Here is a 13,283-nt window from a genome sequence, read left to right on the forward strand (position 1 = left end):
AAAACAAAACTGCATAGTTAGGTGGCATATGTAACCAGATAAAGTTCGCAATGTCCATGGACAGATCTGCATTATATGCCGAATACACAAAAATGTAATAAAGCACAAAGCAGCTATACAGCATACACCCTGATGTCTTCAAAATGTGCAATGTAATTTTACAGACCAAAAATAAAGACCTTTAAAGTGCAATAAAGTCAAATGTAACACAATCATATCAAATGATTCGATTTGAAGCATTTAAAATGGATTTCCTTATTGATATCCACACAAGTGAGGAAGTTTGTTCACAATAATGTCTCAAGCAAACGTTATATGTGCAAAGATAGCAACAAGTCCGGTAGCGATCACAGTAACGAGTGGATAACTTTTAAGGAAGTTCCAGGCGGTTAGTCATTTGGGCTGATCTCTTGAAAAATAAATCAATATATGCTGGATTTTCAGAAGACGATCTTTAAGGGACGCCATTGAAAGGACAGATAACTGATACCTGGGATCCACAGGTAACACGGCAAGCAGCCACCAGCACCAAGCAGGTCCATTTGGGATTCCCTACGATATTCATGAAAGAAAAAATAAGATTATTAACCCCTTCGAGACAAAGGCTGATTTTACTTTTTGTACCCTTTGTGACAATGGCCTTTTTAACATTTCTGCGCTGCTTGTGTTTAGCTGTAATTTTCTTCTTTCCCGTTTACTGAACCCACACACATTAGATATTGTTTTTTTCAGGACAAGAAGGGCTTTCTTTAGATGACATTGTTTTGATTGTATCATATTATTTACTATTAAAAAAATTATAAAATATGGTGAAAAATTTAGAAAAAAATGACTGTTTCTAACTTTTAGTTGAAAAATCTTTTACTCATCTATAAAAGGTAATGAAAAAACCTGCTAAATAGATTCTACTATTTGTCCTGAGTTTAGAAATACCCAATGTTATGTTTTTTTGCTTTTTTCTACCCATTATGGGGCAATAAGTACAGGTAGCGTTTTGCTATTTCAAAGCCATTTTTTCCAAATCTGGTAATTCTTCCCCCCATGTGCCATTTCGGGTATCTTTGAACCCGGCCAATGCAATTTACCCCATCAAGTCATATATTTTTGAAAACTAGACAGCCCAGGGTATTCCAAATGCTAGTATTTTAACTCTTTCCATGCACCATATCTACCACCAGTCTTTGTCAAACTTTATGGTAGTCATTTTTTTGCATTTGTTTTGTCATACACATTTTACTTCAGGTATGAATTAAAATGTTCTAGTTTATGTCACTATCACAAAACACCCCAATATGTGTTCAGCAACATCTCCTGAGCGCAGCGATACCCCACATGAATGATTTTGCCTGGCTGTTTGGGGGCAAAAGGGCCACATTTGGGGCATGCGCATTTTTCAATGTTGAACTTTGGCATTTGGGATCCACTGCCCATGCCCTATTTGGTACATCTTTGAGCCAGGCCATTTCAGTGTGCCCAATAAACCCATATATTTTTGAAAACTAGACACCCCAGGGTATTTCAAATGCTAGTATTTTAACTCTTTCCATGCACCATATCTACCACCAGTCTTTGTCAAACTTTGTGGTAGTCATTTTTTTGCATTTGGTTTTCCACACACATTTTAATTCAGGTATGAATTAAAATGTTCTCGTATATGTCACTATCACAAAACACCCCAATATGTGTTCAGCAACATCTCCTGAGTACAGCGATACCTCACATGAATGATTTTGCCTGGCTGTTTTGGGGCAAAAGGGCCACATTTGGGGCATGCGCTTTTTTCAATGTTGAACTTTGGCATTTGGGATCCACTGCCCATGCCCTATTTGGTACATCTTTGAGCCAGGCCATTTCAGTGTGCCCAACAAAACCATATATTTTTCAAAACTAGACACCACAGGGTATTTTAAATGCTGGTATTTTAACTCTTTGCATGCACATATTTTACCACCAGCATTTTTTCAAAGTTTGCAGTAATATTTTTGTGTGTGTATTTTTCCCACACACACCTACTTTATGTATGAATTTACAGCTCCTGGTATATGCCGCTGTCACACGACACCCCATAATGTGTTCAGCAACATCTCCTGAGTGCAGTGATACCCCACATGCATGGGTGTGTCATTTTTGGGGGGAACTAAAAGGCCACATTTGGTACGTGTGCATTTTTCTAATTGGAAATTAGATGTGTGGCCATCCTCCCCCCCGTGTTAATTGGGACGTTGTTGAACCTGGCCCATTCAATTTACCCCATCAAATCATACATTTTTTAAAAGTAGACACCCCACGGGCATTTAATATGCCAGTATTTTAACTCTTTCCATGCGAGAATTGTTTTAAGCTAATATGCTAATTTTAGGACTTGCTCACAAAAATATATTTTTTATATATATATATATATTTTTTTAATTTTGAAAAAAAAAAAATGTAACATTTTTTTTCAACTTGGAGGTTCCCCTGATAGTGACATCAGTGGGAAATGATTTTTACATTTTACTGTTTTTTTACTATTTTTTTCTAATTATTATTAATTTTATTTTATTTTTTAATTTATTTTTACTAATCACACTGTGATTAGAAAGCTGGGCTCCATTGACTTGCATGGTGAATGCAGTACCTGTATTCAACCTGCAAGTGGAGCCAAAGTTCTCTAGATGGTCTGGACTATCTAGCGAACTTTTAAAATTTGTGGTTCCTGTTACAGGACGGCGGCCATCTTCCTTGATGGCGAAGATTGCCGGCAGCTGCGGCTGTGACCGCTCTCCGGAGCGGTCACAGCCCATCAAAAGGTTAGTGTTTGGTGTCGCTGGATGCCTCCTGATCGAGGCATTCCAGCGACACCATTTAAGTTTAGGAGGCGATCGTCGATCGCCTCCTAAACGCTTTTAAAACGGGCGTCCGCCGCCATACAAAGTATGGCGGATGTTGACGCCCCGTGGAGGGGCCAGAGATGGCCCCTTCGTGCCGATTGCGGCGTTGCTGAATGCCTCGAGGTCGAGGCATTCAGCAACGCTTTTTGGGTGCAGAAAGCGATAGTAGATCGCTTTCTGCACCCGTTTAAAGACGTGCCGGTCCTGGCACGTCAATTGTCGTAAAGCACATGCTTTTCCGTGCCGTGCCAGGACCGGCAATTGTCATTAAGGGGTTAAACATCACAACACTAGGATATAAACAGAGATTAAGGGTGGAGTCCTTGATGTCCTATTGTAGTTAAAAAGGTGCTGTTCCACCTAGACAACCCTCCCCAAAATGGTTAACAATTGCGGTTTTGTTCTCTTTGAACTGCTCTGCTGGCCAGTTCTAATTTCTCACATCACAGAAAAGGTGTCTGCATGTTTAAAGGGGACTGGAAGTAGCTGTAAGTCAGACTGCTTTATTGTAATACATTCAGGAGGGCTTTGGAAGTATAGCAGGACTCAAGTCTAGTATCTAAACTTTCAATGCAGTTTTGAATTGAGTAGAATAAATAAAATGATAGGTTCTTTACATGATGCAGCACTTGTCTTGCTATATTTTATAGGAGGCACCCTAGGTGGAACAGCAACTTAAAATCAAAGTTGTTAAATAGCTGGTGGACCAATATTAATCTTTACAGTTTATATATATATATATATATATATATATATATATATATATATATATATATATATACACACCTAACATCAAGAGCGAATTATGTGCTTGAATTAACAATGTAAGAAGCTGTATAAACAACTTCCTACCCAAGGACAAACAGAACCACAATCTCACTACATGCTGAAAGCAGCAGTTTTGTGACCTTGGAGTAAAAGTATGATTATTTTCAGCACAAGATATTAGACAAATCCCTCAAGATTGTAAACTTGCGAGCCGGGCTCTCTCCACCTAATGTATCGGTTTGTCAGTCTGTCCATTTTTGTCTTGTCATACCCCTTGAATATATGTATTGTATTAAGCGCTGCGTAAATTGTCAGCGCTATATAAATAAAAGATGATGATAATAATAAAAAACCAACTGGAAAACCATCTCACTTTATATCTGAAATACAAAGCTTAGCCTGGGGGAGGGGGGGGGGATTCTGGTATTTCCAATGATCTGAAAACTGAACTGGTATGGATTTTTGGAACAAGCGATATAACAGAATTGAAAAAGGTACCTGTATATTGGCTTCCCTTTCTGGCATTGAACCAAAATGGTGCAGAATCTGACTGCGAAATCTGTATCTTAAATTCTGAAACCAGCGGCACGCCTGAGCATACACAGCATCATGAAGCTGTTTGAGCTGCTCCAGCTCTTCTTCTTCAACCTGTAATGGGAATTTAGAGATTAAAACATGAGAAAATATTAAATACACAATCACACATGGTTAAAGCTGTGTTTTCAATAAAGGGGGTTGTGATGTAAAGTAGTTTGCCAAATAAATTGGGTATCTGTCTAACCCACTGTTGCAGGAGGCCCTATACATGAGCAGGAATGTAGCTTCCAATTCCTCTTTTGGTTAAAACATAGCACATCCACAACTCGGGTAGGGGGTTCTAGTGGGTAAAATATTCTGTACCTGACTGTCAGTTAAGTATTCAATGTCAGCAGTGTAGTAACCATCTCTCATTCCCCTCTTCAAAACACGAAATCGCTTTCCTCCGATTGTATCAACCACAGAGCGTCCATCAGGCAAGAAATGAACATTTCTTATTTGCAACATACAGCCATATTCAGCAAAACTAAACAGGAAACAAAAATATACAAAAGTATGACGTTACTAGTTTTAAACAAAAAGTTGCCCTAAAAATTGTGCAAAATGTTCAGAAAATTCTAAAGTTTGTAGCCAGACTGCTAACAGGGAATTTTCTATGCATTCACTTTTGCCCTTTCGGTATTCAATATCGTCAGTACCTAAAAAAGCGAATGCCAGACCCTTACATTGTAAGAAAGATACTATTACTTAGCCACTAGGGTGGTTACATTGATATTAAAGAGAATATGAAGTGCCATGAAAGAAAGTTATTCGTGTGAGTGCATGAATGGAAAACGGAGCAAGTTTATAGAGCCCACTCTGATGAATTCCTCCACACATTATCATGCAAAAAAAACAAACAAAAAAAAACATGGTAACATAAGATGCCACTCTGCTATTACATGCATTAGTTATATTGGTTATCATTTACCTATAATGCTTACCTTTTTTCTGGGTCACTTATGCACATTCCAAATTGCTTTGTGCCAGTTTCCATACATCGTCTTATCATCAGTCTGTATCGAGGCTCAAACACATGAAGAGGACAAGGCACTGTAGGATATGCCATCGTGCAAACAAACATAGGCACATTCTTTGTAAGGCTAGTAAAACAGATAGGAGAGAGGACTTTAAAATGAGGCCGTATCATTTTGGAGGGGGAAGATGCACAGCAAGGTTACCAGATTCATTAGAATTGTTTGACTACCAACTTTTCGAGCCTAACTTACGAGGCGGATTAGAAGTGTTTAATCATCTAGTGGCTTTAAATTTGGGGAATGTATACAAGGCTCGGGGAGCAGTCCAGAAGACCATGTTCATACATTTCAGGCTTAAGAAATTCTCTCATGTTTAAACATTAAACACTCAAGGCATTAATACAATGCATGCGTGTTACTGCTTAAATGATACCCAGACAATGTTCCAGTATTACTAAATAAAATAGGGGGTTTAGTGAAGGTCATGCACAGATTTTAAAAACTATTGTCTAACTAAAGTGTGATCAGTTTTAAGCGCTTATCTACAAAGGTCAACAGGGGTGAAATATTAAAAAGGTATACAAATCAAGCATTTCGATTAATTTACAAACATATGTATCAGTGGACAGCTTACTTTGAAAGCTCATCTGTTTCTTCTTCGTGAATCTTTTTTCTTTCGGACAGCTCTTCGGGGAGATACCTTTTAATAAGTTCTTCCAGCAAGTACATCGTATTGTAGTTTCTGCTTGCTAGGTACTAAAAAAAAAGATAAAAAATACTCAGGTTTACTCTAAAAATAACACGTTTGTGCTGCTTTTACACAATGGCTCTAATACATCCATTATCTTTACCATATGAAACTTTGCAACACACTTCAGCTAATTCCACCTACACCAAAATAAGCTACACAGCAAGAGGACGTCGACAGTGGCTAAACTGTCAACAGCAAATTGGTTAAGTCTCTTCCTAGGCATATATAAAAATAAAAGAAAATGCATTCCCATGATGTTGCAAAGGAAGTCTGGACAGCTTTATTCTTTTGACATTCTCAGCACAAAAATAGTTATGTAGCATCTTAGACTTTGCAAAACAATTTGGAATGACTTATTCTGAAGACATAATTAACCCTTACCTCAGTTAAGCTTTCCTTGCATAAAGGGCACTGTGGTGTATGATCTAAACAACGCTCTAGACACTTCTTACAAAAGGTATGTCCACATGGCGTGGTCACTGGTTCATAGAATAATCTAAATCATGGAACAAAAGAAAAAAAAAATACATACAAATTAAAAATAGACATTACTTCCAGAGAGCTTTTTCTTCCAATTCCCACTTTTTAATGCCCTAAGCTAGGAAAGTGACTAAACTGACCGAGAACAGCCCTTCTGGCACAATCCAGTCATGTTTTGCACTTTAGTATAGCCGAGCATATACTTTTAAAGCTATTTGTCCTGTCGGAGATGTGTTTAGTAGAAACGTACATGCGTTGGATACTCATCACCAGCTAGCCCCAGGTCGAACAATAGTTCCAGGGAGTCTAACAAGCATGTGCAAATACTCAGAAAGCACCCCCACCAATTTAAAGGAACACAATCTCCACTATTGGTTGGCTGCAAGCTGCTAAAAGTGGTGCAAAATGGTATTTTCTTCCCCCTTTTAGCTGGAAAAAAATGCATATTAAAGCACTTAAACATTACTTTAACACGCATTTAACTCTGGTGGGGTAAACTGTACCGTTAGCTTTCTCCCAAAACTATTAAGGAAAAGTTTTACATTCCTTTCTAGAAAAACATGCCATTTATACTCATTTACGAGGCACCTAACTTTTGTCTAACTCAAGTATGTTCAGGTATTAAACATTCTACCAACCTCATACAAAGGGAGCACTCAAAGTCTGCAGTATCTATTCCATCGGGCATAGTCCATTCCGGAGGTAAAGTGTGCACTTCTGATTCTAAAACTTCTAGAGGAGAAAGAAAAACATAAATCTATATGCTAGAGGATCACCATATCACAGCTACCATGCTTAGTTCTCCTATTTTAAATAAACAATTATCAGCAGATAACTGCTAAAATTAAAATGAAAAGAAAGATGGGCAATCCAAAGTGCAAATGGCAAGTTCTAGTGCAAATTTGCTATTGATTAAATAATAAATCCCGGTATTTTGAATCAATTCCTGCAGTTACAGCTCCAAACTGCATCATCATTGATCATCCCCATAGTAAAAAGTTAAATTCCTGCCTAGAAACCAATCCTATTGCCCTTTGATTCAGGGTTACTAGCCTTTGGATAGGGCTGTAACCTTACATAACAGGGTATGTAAGAAATAAGAAAAAAACACAACTTGATGTGCGTTTCACCGCGACGAGGCTAGGCTTCATCGGGAGTATGGGCTTTTAAACTGTCTCTTGAAACTCGACACATTTGCTTATGTTCTAACCAATACAAGGGAAATTAAACCCAAACGAACAATGTATACATTTTTGGACAAATCCACATAGAACTTAGAAGTTAAGCAGAAAAGCAGCGATTGGGTGGGGAGGTTGGAAAGCCATGCCCATCTTGGGTTCTGCTCTAAATATATGCATCCAATGTAGAGCCCTTACCTCCATGCTTGATGTGCTTATTCTGTCCATCTTCACATACGTTTGCATCTTGTTCAAATAGAGAGAATTTTCTTTTCAACAAAATTCCATTTTCTTGACTGGATAAGAGGGGCTCTGACGACACCCTTTTCAAACCCTCTTCCCTAGCAGATATTTTAGCAGCACCAAGTGCGTGAACCGACTGTGTCCGCTGCATATCGCTGGTTCCAGTAGTACTCATGGATTTTGGCATCTGGGTACCCTATGCATTAGAAAACAGATGATTTAGTAAGCAATAAATACATGAATAAAAAACCAAGCCCATTCCACTGTGGGGGTTATGAGTTAAATGTATTCCAAGTGTTCATTCACATTGTCACATACTTAAAAGAGCTTTATCAATGTTATGTTGTAAAGCTATTTAAGATTAAAAATCTCCCAGTTTTCATAGGCTTAACACTGTTGTCCAGTCAGTGACAAAATCTATATTGTTTTACCCTGACCTAAAATGTAATTACCTGCTCCAGACAACGAGGTAAACTGTATGAAGGCTCTTCTTTATCTGAGCCCAGGACAAAAGGTTTGAGAGGTGTGTTTGGCAACGACGTCCTTTCCAGATCCTTCAAGATCCCTTCTACATTCTCAGGTACAGGAGATAAGAAGTCATGCAGTATCTGTAATATAATAAAAAAGAAAAGAAAAATGTGAAACAATTGAACAGTGGGTACCAGACAAATGCATGTTAATTTAACGAAGCCCACAATTTACTTGTACGAAAATATAATTTGGGCACTGCCCAGAGAAGGAAACAGACTTACCTTTTCCATCTCACATCTGGCCAGTGCGAACTCCTCGTCCAAGGCCAAGCATTGGAGGTAAAATATCAAAGATTCATACATATGGCCTGTATCTTGCAGCATTTTGGCTTTCTTGAAGTAAACCTGAGCAAAGACATTCAACATTAATATCTGTAGAGGAAACCGTTTCACTTTTACAACACTGGCATAACAATACATTGTCAGATAGCTGACACCAATGCATCAATTTAAAATTGTTACATAAAAAAACAGCAGATTGTGGTGTTTATTTAAACAAGCTGTTACACTTAGATGTTCTAAGGTTTCTTTTGCTTTGGTGTGTCAAACATTCTACTCTTTCCTCTAAATGTTTAATCACACACACAAAATTAAGTGTTTCTGAGAGAAAGCAAATTGAATGGAAACCCAATACAAGACATGGTGCTTTTAGAGATCGCTATAGAATCACCTCCGGGTTGTTGCGCTGTTTCGATAGAACAAAGTCCAGCTCTTCATGTGCTTTTCCAAACTCACAGAGTGCAGCATAGGATTCAGCTCTGTAAACACGCAGCGTCAAGTTTTGGGGATCTGTATCAAAGACAACAGCAAAAACTTTAATATGGTATAACTATTCAAATACACTTTATTTTAATCATAGAGAAAAAAAAAACGGAAACAAATTAATTGTACATACAGGGAATCAGATGCTGTGAAGGTAAGGTAAAGTAATTGGACTGCTGCTGCAGTACTGGCTCTTCTGTGTCAGGTAAGTGCTTTTCCCGTTTTTGGAATACATATTAAAGTACTCGCAGAGTAATGCAATATGGGGCTGTCAGGGACATTAAAACTACCAACCCAATTGCGATGTATACTGTAATACATTTTGCACATCTGTGCGTGTATCTACTGACACCGGGAAGCATACTTTAGTACAGTCTCTCCATACGCTCCGTAGAATTAGCACAGAAGTCTATGGGAGTCGCGTTACCCAACTACACGTGTGCCAAGTGATTCAGCCAACTGCCTCTACTCTACTCTAGGAGTGCAGACACTGTGCTTAGTTACATATCCTACTGCCAGGTTTTAGTAAATACATCATTACTGGCTGCAGCAACACTATAGCTATTCCATCAAGCTTACAACGTATTAATATTGTCTCAGATCCAACTGTTACAATAAATTCCTCCTCCGAGTTACATAGGTATTTTTTTAACCTTGTGTACTAAGTCCATCAAGTTCACCCCTTCTACCGTACCTTCCTACACTTGGTCCAAAAGAAGGCAAAAAAAAACAAACAAAACTCCTTCTTGACACCAAAAGGCCATCAGATTTCTCTTTGGATCAAGAAGCTCTAAAATATTAATTCTATTTATGCTGGGTATTTAATATTTTGAGTGCACTGTAGATTATATGCAAATAAACAGAACAAAACTGAGAAAACAATCTCAGAAAACTGCTGTGAACAACATGATACGGTAAATAAGCCGACAATTGGATAAAGACACGGGACAGTTATATATATATATATATATATATATATACACACACACACACACACACACACTTTCTTTTGTGGTGCTGTTGGTTGTATAAGGTACGACATCAGAGAAAGCGTGTTTCATAACCAGACGTCATGTGACTGGGGTGGGCGAATCATCTAGGAAGGTGAATCCCTTTGTAGACGTTATGAATTAGTGAACGCGTATTATACAACACTGCTAGACCCATGTGACTAAAAATACATGATCTGTACCATACGGATCTGAAAACCCAATTCAACAATGATTTATTGGGGGTTTCAACTTAAAAAAACAAACAAAACAAAAACAAAACAACCCGGGACGCCAGGGCATTACTATTATCTTTTATTTATATAGCGTCAACAATTTACGTACCGCTTAATACAATACAAAAATTCAAGGGATATGACAAGACTAGAATGGACAGACTAAGACAACCCGATACATTAGGTGGAGAGAGCCCAGATCGCAAGCTTACAATCCATTCTAGAGGGTCATACCTTTTGTACCCCCCATGTATCCAAGAAAGATCTGTATGCATTCATACTACTCGAAAATCTCTTGCTGCCATGCAAAATATGACTTTTTTTGTATCCTCAGGTCTTTCCAGTGTATTTGAAAAACATGCCGCTCTAGAGGGTGATCACACAGTGCCCCTGCATAGATTTTTTGGTGTTGCCGAACACCTCGGTGGCGAGACATTGCAGGAACACCATCCGAGCGAAAAAAAGCCACCGCTGATCCCTTCGTAATCTCATTAAACCCCATGACGTGCCAGGCATGTCAATTGTCCCAAAAGAGGTTCAATGACAAACCGCTCTGTACATCAAGTATCCCGATGCAAACGAGCAGAGGGCTAAACCAGGAAGCCTAAGTTAGGCAGAAGAACAGAATGCCCAAACCAAACAGATTTCTCCCCCAAGAAGGGCTAAGCTGGCCCTGTATAATGCATTATTCAATAGAAGTAAACTGAGTTGAAATCATAACTATCCTTTTAGTGGATAAATCCCAAAGAGGTCTATACACTTGGGGAGGGGGGGGGTTGTGGTTTGATCTCCCTCACTTCACATTTCATTTAAGGGCCAACAACGACTGATTACTCCTGCAAGAAACAATAAGCCCGTCTATGTGACATGCTGGGCCAGCCAAGCTCTCCAGGAGCAAAAGATGAGTCTTCACAACACATGGTAAAGTCAAGGAGTCACATCTCTTTAATGAATAGACCCCGATATGTCTCCACTTCCCAAGAAGAGCTGCATCAGATGGGGCCAAGCTGTTGCATTTCATATTCATGCAGAGATCAGGATTAATGGAATGTCCGTATTTAATGCCATGTCTACCAATATATACATAGGAATGAAAGCATGGTTTAAGTAATATAAACAGTATTCCAAATAGGACACAAAAAGCTTTACGTGGCAATTATAATAATAAAGACAAACCAGACAGGCTCCCTCGATTTAGCGGAATTTCGCAAGTAACTGATCTGCCCCAGAGCACATTGCTTTTAACCCTTCCCTGGGACTGACCTGCCTCCAGGGCCTTGTGGATCTTGTTAAGCGCCTCCCGGTGTTTCCCAGCTCTTAGCAGCTCAGTGACATCCCGGTCCAGCCCGCTCCAGCCCCCAGGCAAAGGAAACCATTTATGGATCAGCTGTTTAAGCAGCACACAGGTCCTGCGGGGCTGACGGCCCATGTCCCCCCGGCACAGCCGGCATTGGCTCCTGGATTCCCCCCTGACACAGGACCAGCAGTACGTGTGTCCGCACTGGGCAGCCACAGGCTCCCGGAGTAATCCGTGACAGCCTGGACAGCTGAGGATGCCCCTGGGCCCCGCTGCCGCCTTCTCTCTCACACTCCAGGGCCGGTACTGCTGCAACAGGTAGTCCACTAGCGCTCCAAGCTGCCGGGGCCTGGAGTGTGACGAGTAATGGTCCAGCGCTTCCTTCAGGGCCAGCAAGGCCTCGGTTCCGCACGGGGATACAGCCATGGACTTCTGCCGCAACCACCGGGGTAGTCACCTGAATCACCGTCGCCGGTTCCGAACCCGTTAAAGTGAGAGCGCACACAGAATCCCATCCACACACACCCCCTCCGCCTAAGCGTTACATAAAGACATCCAGAGCCAGCGCGTCATGTGACCAACACAGACACTTGCCATTGGTCGGCGCGCCTGTTAGGTTACAAAACACACCGCTGCCCAGTTTCGTAACAGTCCGGAGGAGGGCGGGGAGCGGGTGATGCAGTAGCATAGAATGGTAGCGTTACGTGTGGCGCCTCATGTAACCTACTCTGCGGGAAGCCCACTCCGAAACCTTCGGAACGTCAACGAACTTCCCCCGGGCCGTGTTACCGAGTAGTGTATTTACTAAGAGGGGGAAATGTCGACTGGCGAAACCTCATTTTAACTGCTTGTATAATAGGAATAAGGTTTATTTCCTGCAAACTGCGCCTCGCAATAAATATACCGAGTTATAACTTGAGACGAGATGAAACATACCAGCTATATACTTATGCTGGGTCAGGACCCTGTATGATGCATGCTTACACAATGAAACGTCTTCATACAATTAACTATTCGTTATACAGGGCAAACCCAGTCCCTCTGGCAAAAGCCTGAACTGACTCCTGGTGAGATAACATGAAACTTCGAAATCAATGCTTATGCTCCCATTGATTTTCTGCCGCTGGTTGGCTGCTCCGATCGGTGGCGGAGAGGAGCTGCTCTGCGGCTGCAACTTCTCTTTAAGACCAGATTATCGTTACTTGTTTACTCAATTTCCAAAGAATGCGTATATTTAAGTCCTCATAAATTATTTTAATATGTATCATTTTTTGGTGAGGCCGTTGGGGATATTATATTGTCCCTTTAACATCCAAATAACTAATATACACCAAAGAAAACCAGGCCATAAAAGTAGACTGGCACACGTTGATGTGCCGGCTGGTTACAGATATCCAATAGATATGAAATATAATTGAATAAATATATAAGCACTACATATATGTGTTTAAGTACAGGTATATATATATATGTACCAAACCTGAGGAAAAGATTAGTGCGCAGCAAACTGGCCCTAGAACAGGAGCATACACAGTATGGCACTGTACCATGCAACAAATCCCGCTGCAAACTTTGCCGACATATATGTGACAGCAACACAGCCAGTCACAACAACAAAACATACAG

At 40.1% G+C, this 13,283-nt stretch overlaps 1 protein-coding gene across 1 annotated transcript; it reads right to left on the reverse strand.

Annotated features, from left to right (window-relative positions):
• Positions 1–393: 393 nt before the first annotated feature.
• Positions 394–12,083, reverse strand: LOC149273817 (LON peptidase N-terminal domain and RING finger protein 1-like). The gene is made up of 12 exons (XM_089505984.1): positions 11,624–12,083; positions 9,044–9,162; positions 8,596–8,718; positions 8,296–8,451; positions 7,799–8,030; positions 7,061–7,151; positions 6,324–6,438; positions 5,826–5,947; positions 5,159–5,317; positions 4,539–4,701; positions 4,137–4,286; positions 394–552 (listed from the first exon to the last, which is right to left on the reverse strand). The coding sequence occupies exons 1-12, from the start codon at positions 12,081–12,083 to the stop codon at positions 394–396; spliced, it is 2,049 nt and encodes a 682-aa protein (XP_089362110.1).
• Between the last annotated feature and the right edge of the window lie 1,200 nt (positions 12,084–13,283).

The sequence above is a fragment of the Sceloporus occidentalis genome, unplaced genomic scaffold (genome assembly GCF_023333645.1).
Source record: "Sceloporus occidentalis isolate IW3139 unplaced genomic scaffold, rSceOcc1.0.p SCAF_358, whole genome shotgun sequence".
Taxonomy (NCBI): Eukaryota; Metazoa; Chordata; class Lepidosauria; order Squamata; family Phrynosomatidae; genus Sceloporus; species Sceloporus occidentalis.